We start from the raw sequence: 13,864 nt of genomic DNA, 5'->3' as shown, positions 1-13,864 counted from the left end.
GCTTAGAAGGGTCTCCCACAGCGTAACTGAGTTCTACAATAAACATTATATTGAATTCATCTCTCGGTTCTCTGTACATTCCGGATGTTGTTGTGTGTGCGAGTATGTTGTGTTTTTGATTCCCCAAAGAACCTCACTTATGTGTAGTGAAACTAAGTGTTTGGTCTCCTTCTTAAAGCGATTATGTCTGTGTAGTGGTGGGTGATCAAAGAATATGTTTTGTTTTTGACCCAAATTATTTTAAGCATTTTTTATAAATAATATAATTATAATATTTATTAGAATTAATAATAATATAATTACTATTGGAATGATAGATTATAGATAATTATTATAATTAATTTGTATTTCCTTGATATTTTACATTTTATAATATTGTAATGTTCTTATCGCAGATAACGCAATTATTTCACCCCACCCTATACCCAAATACCCTATCCTATTGTGTAATAAGAACAGAACATCCATTCCTGCTTAGGACACTGTGTCTGGTTAAAACAAGAAATTAGGCTGTATACTGGGATTAGGCTTTTTTCCCTTTATAGCTGCATGTAGCTTGTTTTGAAGTATTTTTGTCATATATGCAAGATTAGGCGAGAGTGTTCCTGTAAAAACAAAATCTATGGGGTTAGCCTGAGCACAAAAGGTCTATATTTATTAAACATGTTAAGTTTGATTGTTGATCTACGAGTATGTGAACTGCAGTAGAATTTAGTGATGGCCCTAGGCCTTGAAACACTCCTTAATTTCACTGCATGAATGTTTTAACAGCTGCAAGTCTTTTCCCACCACCAGGGGGTTGTCCTATGGTTGTGCTGTTCTGCTAAATCCATGTCGTCCAACATCAGTAATGTAGTGGTAAGTGCAAAAACATAATAGTGATTGACACAGTTGTCAAGCTGGTTGGGGCTATGGCTTAACACTAAAAAACACTGCCTTCTGTCATTTGAATACCAGAAAAAGAAAACAGACCACACTAGCCTTTTAAACAATCGGAACCTAGGCATTTTGATTTAATAATTCATAACCTTTGCCAGCAAACTACATTTAATGATTAAATTACATTTAGGTTAGTAAAAATAAATGTTAGCAAATTATGTTTAGTGTAATATGACATCATTTAGGATAAAAAGGCATTGATTTACAAACATTTGCTTAAACAGTTTTCAAAGACAAAAATTTCAATGAATATATTTCATTGAAGGGCTTTCTGTACTATATGCCCAAGGTTTGGTGTCTGTTCCTCAAGCTCTGGCTGTCTTGTAAGAATTCCAGTGTTTAGTAAAATCTGCGTTTTTTTTCTTCCCAGCAGATCTCAGAGACCTCCATCATCCTGTTATACAGAAAACATAGACTGTCATTATAAAAAATAACTATAACATTACAGTTCATATTCTTAGATTTGAATGTGTTTACACACATCTCAAATACCAAGAAATAAGCCCATGTTTTATTTTAAACTGTACTGTAAATTTATTTCAATGTACCTCTTTTTTGTCACGACAGTCTCCACAGAGACAGCCTAGGCATCCATTCAAAACCTGAATGCCACAGAGAATCATCTGGAGCAGACCCAGACCTAAAACTATGGAGAACAGTACGATGTGCCAGAGAACTACATTCTCTGGGAAAACACAGAGTGACCAGAGTGTCTTGTCCACCAGATAGCTGCTGTTCCTGTTATTGCAAGTTATTGCAAGACAGAGGAAGAAAAAAGTTAAGCTGAAGGTATAGTTTCATTCGAAGTGCAGGATAAGTGGTTCATCTAGTGGTCATACAAAGAACTGCAACTTTGTTTAGGAAAGGCACCTGTGATTAAATTTATATCGCATCATTATTTATTCATTTAGCAGATACATTTCAATCCAAAGCAATTCATGCTTTCTGTTTGTATGTTGGCAGCCAGTATGTGTTTGTAAATATCTATTACAAAATGTTATTTTTCTTTCTTTTTTCTTTAATTTTGTTGCATTAATGTAATTTGTTTGACATCAGAAGATGTCAGTGTTCTTACCCTTTTGATAATTCCTCAAAGGGATATTCCCATTTTTCACTCTCTACTTGGCATTTTGGTCCAACAGCCAGTCCTGCTGAGGCAACAGAGGCACAGTAGAGAGCCCCAATAATCCCAAATACAGACGACAACACTGAATTCAGCATCTGCCCGAAAAAAAGAGCACCACAATAACACCATGGAATGTTGAGTACTTTGAATTTATAGCAGGACATTGTCCATTCTGGTTCTTTTTTTCTCAATTCCATATTTTCCAGTTGTCTGTGAACATCTTGTTGTGAATTACGCTTCTTGGTAAAGTTTGTTTCTTTGTGTGAGATAATTTTACTGTTGATTATACTGCACAAAATCTACAGTCTTCTATATCAGCTTTGATCTGTAAGAAATAATACACTGGACAGTGCTGGGAGCATCAAATAAGTGAAATCAAATTTCAGATTTATTGAGGAAACAAACATCCTAGTTTGTAGTCATATAACAATATTTTATACTCTGAGACAGGATTACCTACCCGGCAACGGTTTCCACAGCAACCTGCCCCACAGCAGCCTTTGCCCCCAGCTCTGATGGCTGAGCAGCTTGGGCACATCATCTGACAAAAAAAGGGAAATTCCCTTATCATTAGCTGTAATGCCTAAGGAGAATATTTGCTGTAAGCCGCATGTTAAGTAATGTTATTAATCTAATACATGCATGGCTCTGTAATTATCATTACAAGTACTTTTATCTAAATGATGCACTTCCTATTACATCACATTCACCCTTCTTTTACTTTGTTTTTACTTATTATTCATACATCCTGGTGATAACAGGATGTTCCAAAGTACGAAGGTAACTGACATACTTTTCAGGCTGTGAAGAGGGACTGTTTTTTATACTTTCCCACGAACTATTCTGTTTCTGTTACTAAGTGATTTTTGTTAAGTGTTTGTTAAATCTAAAATTCTCTCATTGAAACACATTTTCAAAAGTATATTTTAGTGCTGTCGTTTTTGCTCAGGTTTATAACACTACATCGATCATATTGCTAATTCCCTATTCTACCCCTCTGTATACAGCATCAAAGAACAGCACAGTCCCATTTGTTTTCTCGTAAGAGGCAATTTCAGAACATGTGATAGACAAAGCTGCATGGAATACTCACAAACAGTCCTCCACCGATAATTCCTCCCATTAGCCAGACCTGCAGGGAAATCTGTCCAGTCTCCAACTTCTCTCCATTAGGAAAAAACAATAGTATATTAGCTATCATACACAAAAAAGCTGAAGGTAAAAGTATTAACCCCACTAATCTCGCACACTTTCCTGTACAACACATTGTGATGAATTTGTAAACCTTAGAAAACAAGTGAAATTTTCAGGGTTATCGTTTTCACTGTGCACAGCACAAACTCTGACTGATAATACAGAATGCCCTTTGAGACTTGACAATATTTACAATGCTTCTATCAGAGCCATTTATGGTGTGTTAACACAAGAGTGGGCAATGGGGACAGTTTCTGCCTGTGATTATTACTGTAATGTGCGTGTAGCGATAAGTGGCAGGTGTCTGCTTGATCAGCTCAAGGTGTGTCTTAGAACAAGAGTTAGTTACAAAGCCAATAGTAATTACCTTTCTGTTAATTTTTTACTCTTAATTTGTAGGTGGTCTACATCATAATAATAACCATTTTAAACAAAAACCTATTACATTTACAATGTTATTGAAAAGTTTTTTGAATACTTTGGTCTCCAAGTAGTGGTAAAAATACAGTAAATCTCTTGCACTTCAGTGCTGTCTCTTTCCTCCTGATCAGGAGATCAGGGCTGGGTTTCCCAAAACCTTCTTAACGATCATTCTTAAGCTATACCTTAAGAGTGGAAGCGATATATTCTTAAGAACGACGTAGTGATAAGAAGGTTTCGAGAAACCCAGCCCAGATCTCTGTGATAAGAAAACAATACACAACAAAGTGACTTTGACTTTAGAATTTTTTTATTTAAGGTAAGGCTGAAAAATAAACCAAAAGAATGCTTGAGAAGAAATTTCTAATGAAATAACAATCATAATTTTAGGTAACTATAGATCAGTAAGTAACGCTGATCATAAACCATTAAAATCATTTGAAAATTTTAAACATTTTGGTGCTTTTGATACAAAAGAATAAAATGTGGCTTCCCTATTTAGGCTACTTGTAAAACTAGGCGGTCTTGCCTGGTCCAACATGGCGCTTTAGATGGTTTTATCAAATGCACGCGACTGGCCCGAAGTTAACTTCCGGTCTGTGTTTGGTTATAATATAACAATTTACTTTATATTTATTTTTGTTATTATTAATTTATTTCATTGTATATTCATTTTATTAAATTAAATTATAAAACTACTAAACAGTTATTATTTTTTTGCGGAGGTCTAGCAGTTAAGTTTAGGTCACATAACTTCCGGTTACTTTGTATGCCGTAATAGGCTTGTTCGACTTCATGCGGCGCCGCAAGAACCGACACAGGGATGACATCACATTACCGCGAGAGAGAGTCGAGAGCCGACTGCTCCATATGCTTTTGAATCCCTCTCGCGGTAAAGTGATGTCATCCGCCTGTCGGTTCTTGCGGCGAAAAAGCATAAAAGCTGTAGGCTTGTTCGACTTGATGTGGCGCCGCAAGATCCGACAGGCGGATGACATCAAAGTACCGCGAGAGCTATTCGAAACTAAACATTTTATGGTTTTTCGAATGGCTCTCGCGGTACTTTGATGTCATCTGCCTGTCGGATCTTGAGGCGCCGCATCAAGTCGAACAAGATTGTGTCTCATTTCGTAAGGCTGCGTCCTCCAGATGTCTCATTCGAAGGCTGCTACGTCATTGATGCTGTCTTGTTTCATAAAATCAGGTAGGACTCTCCGGAGGCACCCTTCAAATGCGACCTTCTTTGACAGGAATTCGGAGGATACATGAGCTGTATCCTTCGTTGCTAGCGATAACCCACAATTCTTTGCCTCGGCCAACGTCTGTTATTTGAATAAACGGCAACAGCTGCACATTCAATCAAATAGTGGTGTTTAAATGTGAACAGTTTACAGTTTGTTTCACGTTTTTTTCATCTTAGCAGGCAGTAAATAGGTTTACAAGTGTTTAGTTTTTTAAAACGTTTTTAAACAGTAAGGCAAAGATTGTATATTTGTTTAACTCTTTTGGCATTGTTTAGGGTAGAAAGTAACCTACTTTTTACCTTTTAAATCATGTAGAAATCATTTTAATTAATTTGACAGGTGTGCGAGTGCAACGTGTTGTCATAGCAACGTGGTACTTCTTGCTTCCTTTTCGGCCAGTATGTCCTACTAAGGACGTCTCGTTTAATTCTAATTCTCAGCTAAAGTAAAACAAGCCTAATAAATTTGCATATGACCGCCTTAATTACGCCTACTTTACCTGGTCGCTTTCCGTAGCCCATCAAGAAGCTTTGCACAGTGAACAGAGGAGAGGTCACGTGTAATATATATGAGTAGCTAACGTTACATCATAAGTTTACAGCAACTTTTATTAGATAGCACAAAGATTGTGGTGTTGGAGAAGATGACGAAGCGTCGTGCTATTTGTTAATGTAGAAAATCACCTTTTTTTTCCCGGAGGACCGTCGCATTATAAAACATCTGCGTGACAGCTTCCACGATCAAACACGTTTGAGGGTTTTATGTCTGTTCGGAGTGTTTTACTTTTACTGTAGATGGATTACCAAAATGGGCAAACTGTAATCCAGGCTTTGTAAAGAAACTGCGGTGGAAACCAGGTGTTTTGGAATCGACAGCAGTCACGTAAACGGTTTTAAAATGCTTTGTTGTTGTTGACTGTTTTTGGATAATGTAACGACAGGCATACCTGACCTTGGACGAGGACCAGCTTCTCATTTTTAGAAAGTGTACATTAATTAAACTAACGCGGATATGAATGGGCCTGACAGGCTTTGACCCATCGAGTATAACGTCACAACGTATTATTTATTAAGCATTGTCGTGTAATATTGATTTAATGCTATTAAAACACAATAATAACTTCATAAACTGTTTTAATAGTACTTGATTAGATTGATTGCGTTTGAGTTTAATGGGCTCTATGCATGCGTGACTTCCGCATTTCATGATCAGAACCCTAGGCAGTTTCCGGTTGGGGGGACTTAAAGCAGAGAGAAATGGAAAAATTAGTTAAATTTAGCAGATGCTGTATATTGCGGCACACAGCAGTGCTATCCCAGCCAACATGTCCCTTTGGGCCAGTGTTGCCAACTCTTTTCAACGGAAAGTAGCTAAAGCCTGCCCGAAAAGTCGCTAAATGTCGCCAGATGACGCCACGCGCTAATTTGCATATCAGTGACGTCATCACGTAGTATCTGACAAGCTAAAGGCCAATTTATGGTTCTGCGTACGCAGAGCCGCGTACCCTACGCCGTAGCCTCACGCGCACCTCTCCAAAAATGTAACAACGCGTCAACTCAACGCGGACCCTACGCGGACCGCAAGCGCTGTGATTGGTCGGTTTGGCAGCATCGTACTTCCATCTACGCATTTCTGGCGTCTTCTTCCGGCAAGTTCAGAGTCCACAAAAGAACAACATGGTGAGCATCGACATCGACCAAGTACTGAGCGTCTGATTGAAGAGGTTCGGAAATGCACGCATCTGTATGACTCCTCTTCGGCTGACTATAAAGACTGTCAGATGGCGTCGAATTCTTGGAGAGAGATTTCCTCTAACGTCGGTTTGGAAGAGTGTCAGCAAAAGACATGAAGAACTTCGCACTTTATAAACACTGTTTACGATCTTTTGCACTTTATTGGCTTTATAGTTTTATTTTTTGTTTTACCTTTTATTGTTACTAGTTTTTTTAAAGTTTTATATTTGTGTTAATATTGCATTGTATACTCATCTATACATAGTTTGTACTTTTACATATTCTGTTCTTTGACTCTTTTGCAAATAAAGAACAAAATTGTGACACTTCCAGATCTTGGTTGCATTTCGTTTCATTTTTAACTAAACAATTAATAGGGTGAGTTGTCCATGACAAAATATGATATTCTATCAGGGTATCATTTCAATACACAGTTTTGACATCTATGTATGTGCTCTGCGTAAATGAGTACACCCCTTTGAAAAGTAAACTTTTTTTCAACAATATTTAAATGAACACACATAAAAATCCAAAATGTGGACAAGACTAAGTTTAACATAACATCTGTTTAACTTCTAACATGAAAGTAAGGTTAATAATATAACGGATTACACATTTTTCTGTTTCGATCAGCTCCAACTCCATTAAGATGCGATCAGCCTCCATTGTCGTTTGCATACACTAGCTGTAGGAGCCATATTTAATTTATTATGTTATTATTATTTTTCTTGTGCTCTTAAATGTTGAAGTTGTTGTTGGGCTTTATTGTTCTCCTGCACGTTTTTGCTATGGTTACCCTGAGCGTGCGCAGTTGTGGCTTGCTCCGGGGGCTCGTGACTTTTGTTTTTTTTGTTCGTTGTACTTAACGTTTTTTGAAGAAAACCCGAGTGCGGAGCAATACAAGTTTTTGACCGTTATCTTTAATTCTGGCAATTTAAGTCTGGAGTAAATCAACAAATAAGTTGTTGTACATGCTGCTGGAATTCCTGTGAATGACTTTGTAATCAATAAAATGCCAATTCTTGGACTACAAGTGTAAGTCATGCTTACAAGAAGTCAGACGCAGTATGGATACGAGTAGAAACTTGGACTACTAGAAGTGGATTAAGTACAAACCATCACATGTACACTACACTAGCATACACACAAAACATCGGCGAAGAAGAGCAAACCCGTGAAAACACAAAGAGCCAACTAGCGTTTCGGCAGTGTAATTGCAGTACGACGCATACTCTCAACGCAGAACCATAAATGTTCACGACGGCATCGTCTACGTACTTAGACTTAGGTCCTACGCAGAAGTAAAAATCGCGCTTAAGCGCGTCAGGTCTGCTTCATATCACTACTCTCTGAGCGGTTGTGTACAGTACAGTATTGCATTAAAACAATACACCCAAATGCACAATAAATAGGTTCTTAATGACTTCTGTTTCTGTTGGCAGACAACAAAAACTATGTAATAGTGCATGAACTCAACCACTTCAAACTACACACCAGCACCTAGATAGCAACCAAACCAGCTAATCGTTGCGGCCCAAATCCGGCCCACACCTTACTCCCCATAACCCCTCATCTGGCCCACATACCGCATGGAATGATGGCACTTGGGTGGACCGCTCCTGTTTGCCAGGTTTGTGCCACAAGGAAGCCAAAGCAATGCCGCATGTCAGCCAAAAAATAATAATAATAAAGCAGAACTGACCCAAATATAAACAACAGTTCATTTCAATTCTGGCCCAGATTTATCCTAAAACCAACACCTTTCTGTGCTCCTGTTTGACAGAATTTGTATTGAGTTTCATTATTATTATAGTGATGATTGAGTCATTAGTGATGAACATCTGCTGTTAACAAACACAATCACTGCAGAAAAGATCAACAACAACTACAAAAAAAAATTTACTCAGAGAAACACAACAACTACAACCTACTTCGGGTCCTGGCTTTGCCCCCGCACCTGGCTGCCCGTAGATGCACCCTCACCACCACCGGCTACGGGAACAGCGGGCCGGAGGGAAGGGATTTCCGCTGCATGCCAGAAGCAAAAGGAAATTGGCTGGTTCTGCGGAGTGGGGTGATGGCCATTTTGTTAGAGACTCCTCCCGGTTCTGGACAACAGATGACGAGAGACAGTGGTTTTTTGGAATTGTGCGTTTTTAGTATCCATTGTCTTGTTTCTCTTGTTTTATACTTTTAAACATCTTATGGGAGTTTTTAAGAAGTTTTTCTCTCTCTTTCATTTTAATGATTTTACTTCTCTTTCCTTGATTTCACTGCAAATTTGTTTTATTATTTATTTATGTGAAAGTTGATTTTATACAAATGTGAATGAGATGTTTAATTGTTAAATGATGTCAATAAAAAATTCTCGAAAGAAAAAAAATATTTTCTTATCAGTGAGGGGGCGGAGCAACAAAATTTAAATCTCCCGCTAAAACCAGCGATCAGAGAACAAAGAGAAAACGAGTCTCAGCCTGGTTCAGGTAATTTAGAAATGAATCAAGAAACAGAAGAAGAGGAATGCGAAATAGAAGAAAATGATATAGAAAAAGAAACGCAAATAGGTCAACAGGAAAAGGAAGGAGAAGAGTCCAGCGATAAACTTCCCAGGGCTCAGGTAAAAAGGAAAAGGGTAAATCAATCCCCTTTATCCAGGGAGATAGAAAAGAGAGATAGGATGGAACCAATATCAGAATCCTCCTCATCTGGAGACCTGAACAGGATTTTCCCCACTAATTCTCCAAACGAAACTTCCTTTTTATCGATTGAGCTTAAAGCATCCACCCCGAGATCTGCTCGAAGTAGCTTGGGAGGTGAACAAGTTGTAGCCCTTGACTCCCCTCCAATGGAAATCAAGGAAGAACTTGTCTCACAAGATATAGATAATGGGGAGTAGATCGGTCATACAATGTTGTTAAGTATTCGCAAACCCCGTTTTAACAGTTTTTATGCCTTTTAAAGTAACATTTCTTCCTTTTTTTATGATCATGGCTCTTACTATTTCCACAATCAATGTAAGAAGCGTGAAAGCCACTCCAAGGGCGCAAAGTGTTTTATCCTGTCTAAAGTCTTTTAAGTCAGATGTTTTTATACTACAGGAGTGCACATTGCCTTTTAATAAGTCTTACAAGAAATGGGAGGATCTGTGGACCAATGGACCATCTTTATGGAGCTGCTCGAATTTTAATAAAAACGATGGAGTTGCCATTTTAATAAATAATCCCAACATCTTGGTGAAAGGTAACACAGTGGTGAGAGAAGGGCGGGCACTTTTAGCCAATCTGACTTTTTTTAGATAAGTATTTTAACATTTTAAATGTGTATGGTTTTACGGGAAAAAATGAGAGACATGAGCTTTTAAAAGATCTGCAACCCCACCTTTTAGGAAGAGAACCTTTAATCTTAGCAGGAGACTTTAATTGTGTTTTAAGTAAAAAGGACAGGAAAGGGGCTGGGGATGATTTTAGTGTAGACAAAACAACAGTTTTACTGCAGAACACCATAAAAGATTTTAATTTGATGGACTGTTTTAAAACAATGCATCCTAGAGAGGAGGGCTTCACCTGGTCCAGTGGTGACGGTTCCAGAGCCTCTCGTATAGATTATGTTTTTACCAGAAATTGCCCACCCACGGATGCTACATTAACCCCCCTCTTTTTCTCGGACCACGTCATGCTTTCGTGTACCCTTTCACTCCCTTCGGGCGTGACTGTAGGTAAGGGTCTGTGGAAATTGAACTGCTCTCTTCTGCAGGACAAGGATATAGTGAGTGAATATATAGAGCAATACAAACAATGGTAGACCCTTCAGGACTTTTTCAAATCACGAGCACACTGGTGGGACATGGTGAAGGGTAAGACACAGACTTTTTTTAGACAAGCAGGGAAAAGGAAAAAGGAGAAAGAAACACGACGTATGGGGGGGTTGCAGAAAAGGTTGCAGCGTTATTTTAACCTTTTAAACATGGGGTTTGATTTTAAAGCAGAAATAGATGAAGTAAAGAAAGAAATGGTAAATTTAACTGAGGTTAAAAGCAGAGGTGTGATCATAAGATGCAAAGAAAAGGAAATTGAAGAAGGGGAAAAATGCACAAGGTATTTTTTTAAGAAAATCATCAACAGAGACAAAGCCATAACAAAACTTAAAGACAAACATGGCGAGATGTTGACAGAGACAAAAGGTATTTTAAACGTGGTGGAAAGTTTTTATCAAGATCTGTACCAAGAAAAGAGGATAGAGGGGAGTGTCGCGAACAAGATATACTCTTACATCACGAAGACAATAAAAGACAGCGGCCCCCTAATAAAAGACTTCACTTTTATAGAAATGGAAAAAGCTTTGAAACATTTTAAGAAAGGTAAGTCACCGGGAACTGATGGACTTTCTTTGGAGTTTTATCAAACCTTTTGGGACATTTTATCAGAAGACCTTTTTGTGATTTTAAATGACCTGGACAAACTCAATACTTTACCCGAAAGTTTTAGAACAGGAATAGTGACATTGCTACACAAAAAAGACGATAAGGCAGAGTTGAAGAACTGGCGTCCTATAACCCTTTTAAATTTTGACATGAAACTTTTTAGCAAACTTTTAATGCAACGAATGTCGACGGTTTTAACAGACTTAATCCACCCAGACCAAGCCTGCGCCGTCCCTGGGCAAAAGATCACGGACAGCCTAGTACTGATAAGAGACACCATCTGTTATGCGAGAGACATAAGTATCCGGCTTGTAGTTTTAAATTTAGATTTTGAAAAAGCTTTTGACCGAGTCTCGCACCAGTACTTGTTCCAAGTACTGCAAAAAATGGGTTTCCCAGGGAGGTTTTTAACGTGGGTGGGTTTGCTATATCGAGAGATAATCAGCAGAATTTTAGTAAATGGGAACCTTTCAAAGCAATAGATATAGGTTGCGGTGTCCGTCAGGGGTGTCCGTTATCTCCTCTTCTATACGTGGCTTGTATTGAGCCTTAGCGCAGATCTTGCGAAGGGACCAGTGGATAAAAGGACTAGACATACCAGGGACTGGGGGACTGACAGCAAAGACAGTTTTATACATGGACGATATTAACATTTTATGCACTGACATTTTATCTATAAAGAGGACCATGGACGTGACTGACTGGTTTTGGGCGAGCGTCAGGGGCCAAACTGAACAGAGACAAAACGCAAGCACAGTTCTTTGGCCCCTGGCTACACACAGAAACCAGGGGACTTGACCTGACAGTTAAAGCAACAGATCTAAAGATATTGGGAGTTAAATTTGACAGCAACGGTGGAGGGAGTGGGAACTGGCCAGACGGGTTAGGAAAAGTAAGACAGAGACTAGGGTTTTGGCGACTGAGACAACTGACTTTGGAAGGAAAAGTTTTAATTATTAAAACTGTGATTTTACCATTGCTTTTATTATTATGTTCAATTTTTTATCCCCCCAGATTCTTTCTTTTAGCACTGGATCGAGCAATCTTTTACTTTTTGTGGGGGTCTAAGTGGGAGAGGCTGAGAAGAGAAGTAATGAAGCGAGCACCAGAGCATGGAGGCAAAGGAGTCCCAGACCCCCACCTGGTTTTAGGAGCACATTACACAGCATTGCACATCAAATACGCAACGGCCCCATTCAGAGAACACAAAACAGTAGCCATGGCCGGTTCTGGATGGGGTCATATCTGAGGTCCTTGAAGATCTTAACAGTAGACTTAAGAATACCCGTTGCTTTTAATCTTCCCCCAGCATATGATTTTATTAAAAAGTTTTTAAAACATTTTAACTTGGAAAAAAGACCAACTAACCATCGCTCGATTCTTTCTGTTGTTCAGGAGCGGGAAAAAGTGAGCCCCGTGCCTGGGCTCACACTAGGTGAAGCGGAAAGGGTTTGGCATGAGGTATCCCACTCAGAACTGCAGAACAAGCACAAGGATCTGGCGTGGATGGTGGCCCATGAGATCCTCCCGGTCAGGGCGGTGATGCACCCCCGAGGAATGGGTAAAGATGCAACCTGTCCACAGCCCGGGTGTGGCAGGCCGGAGACAGTGAGGCACGCTCTCTGGGAGTGCAGTGCTGCGAGAGACCTGTGGGCAATGGCTGGCCCCCTGCAATTCCCGTGCCTGCCAGTAGGGGGGGGTACCAGACTACCGCATGGTGAGAGGCGGAGCGATCCAGAGGAAAAAGCCAAAAAAAAAAGAAATAGATCTCTGGATCACCATTAATTGCATCAAAGGTGCCATCTGGACCTCCAGAAACCTGCTGGTGGGGAAGCACGTACAGGTGTCTCTGCCAGCCACTCACCAACTGGCCTCATCAAGGCGGCAGGAGTACGCCGTACTTTGCCATTCGGACGTGGGGGCAGGAGCTTCACAGGGAGGTCTCCACAGCAACCGGCCCTGATCGCCCGTAGATGCTCCTTCTCAGAGGATCAACTCGAGAGGAGCAGCGGTGCCATGGTTCAAGAGGATCTCCGCTGGGACCACAAACACCTAGGATGGACTTGTTCTGGAGAGCTGAACAGACGGAACTTTTTGTGTTTTGTTAGGGGCTCAGGCCGCTCCTGCTCAACAGAAGAGAGAGTTTTCAATCATTTATTCTATATTTGTGTTTAAATAACTTATTCAAAATGGCTTTATGGTATGTGTTTGTCCGAGTTAAAATGTGGTAAAAAAAAAAGAGTGACATATGCAGTTAAATATCAATAAAACTTCTCGGAAAAAAAAAAAAAAATCTGTTCTTATCAGTTTAATATCTGATACGTTCCCTATCCGGGGACCATATATTAAATTGATTTTTGCAACATGGAGATGGAATAGGGGCTTGCTACAAGTCTGTAGTCCTTTTATTGCTCTTCTAAATGTCATGCCTTTTTAAAACTATACTGCTCATGACTCTCACAATCTCTACAATCAATGTGAGAAGTGTGAAGTCTACTTTTCGAGCACAGAGCATTTTATCATATTTAAAGAATTTTAAGTCAGATGTGTTTTTACTGCAAGAGTGTGCTCTGCCTTTTTTAACACATTATAGAAAGTGGGCGGAGCTGTGGACCCCGGGCCCCTCCCTGTGGAGTGGATCAAATTTTAATAAATCTGACGGTGTTGCTATTTTAATCAACAACCCAAATATCTGTGTGAAGGGCAGCACTGTGGTGAGGGACGGGCGGGCAATTTTAGCAAATCTGATTTTTTTAGATATAGATTTTAATATCTTAAATGTGTATGG

General features: G+C 39.4%; 1 protein-coding gene and 1 pseudogene across 1 annotated transcript; one reads left to right on the top strand and one right to left on the bottom strand.

Annotated features, from left to right (window-relative positions):
• Window positions 1–1,232: 1,232 nt before the first annotated feature.
• Window positions 1,233–3,332, bottom strand: tm4sf5 (transmembrane 4 L six family member 5). The gene is made up of 5 exons (XM_057347179.1): window positions 3,159–3,332; window positions 2,526–2,606; window positions 2,015–2,160; window positions 1,488–1,677; window positions 1,233–1,333 (listed from the first exon to the last, which is right to left on the bottom strand). The coding sequence occupies exons 1-5, from the start codon at window positions 3,330–3,332 to the stop codon at window positions 1,316–1,318; spliced, it is 609 nt and encodes a 202-aa protein (XP_057203162.1). The 3' UTR covers window positions 1,233–1,315.
• A 10,010-nt stretch (window positions 3,333–13,342) lies between these two features.
• Window positions 13,343–13,509, top strand: LOC130563102 (U2 spliceosomal RNA; annotated as a pseudogene).
• Window positions 13,510–13,864: the final 355 nt, after the last annotated feature.

This window comes from Triplophysa rosa, linkage group LG1 (genome assembly GCF_024868665.1).
Source record: "Triplophysa rosa linkage group LG1, Trosa_1v2, whole genome shotgun sequence".
Classification (NCBI taxonomy): Eukaryota; Metazoa; Chordata; class Actinopteri; order Cypriniformes; family Nemacheilidae; genus Triplophysa; species Triplophysa rosa.
This window is presented reverse-complemented; position numbering and strand designations above follow the sequence as displayed.

Excerpts from the sequence above, each read along its gene's own strand:
- tm4sf5 (XM_057347179.1), bottom strand. The coding sequence starts at position 3,332 with ATGTGTTGTACAGGAAAGTGTGCGAGATTAGTGGGGTTAATACTTTTA. Across the intron at positions 2,161-2,525 it reads GCTGTGGAAACCGTTGCCGG|ATGCTGAATTCAGTGTTGTC; the intron begins GTAGGTAATCCT and ends TTTTTCGGGCAG. Across the intron at positions 1,678-2,014 it reads TTTGAGGAATTATCAAAAGG|GAACAGCAGCTATCTGGTGG; the intron begins GTAAGAACACTG and ends TTGCAATAACAG.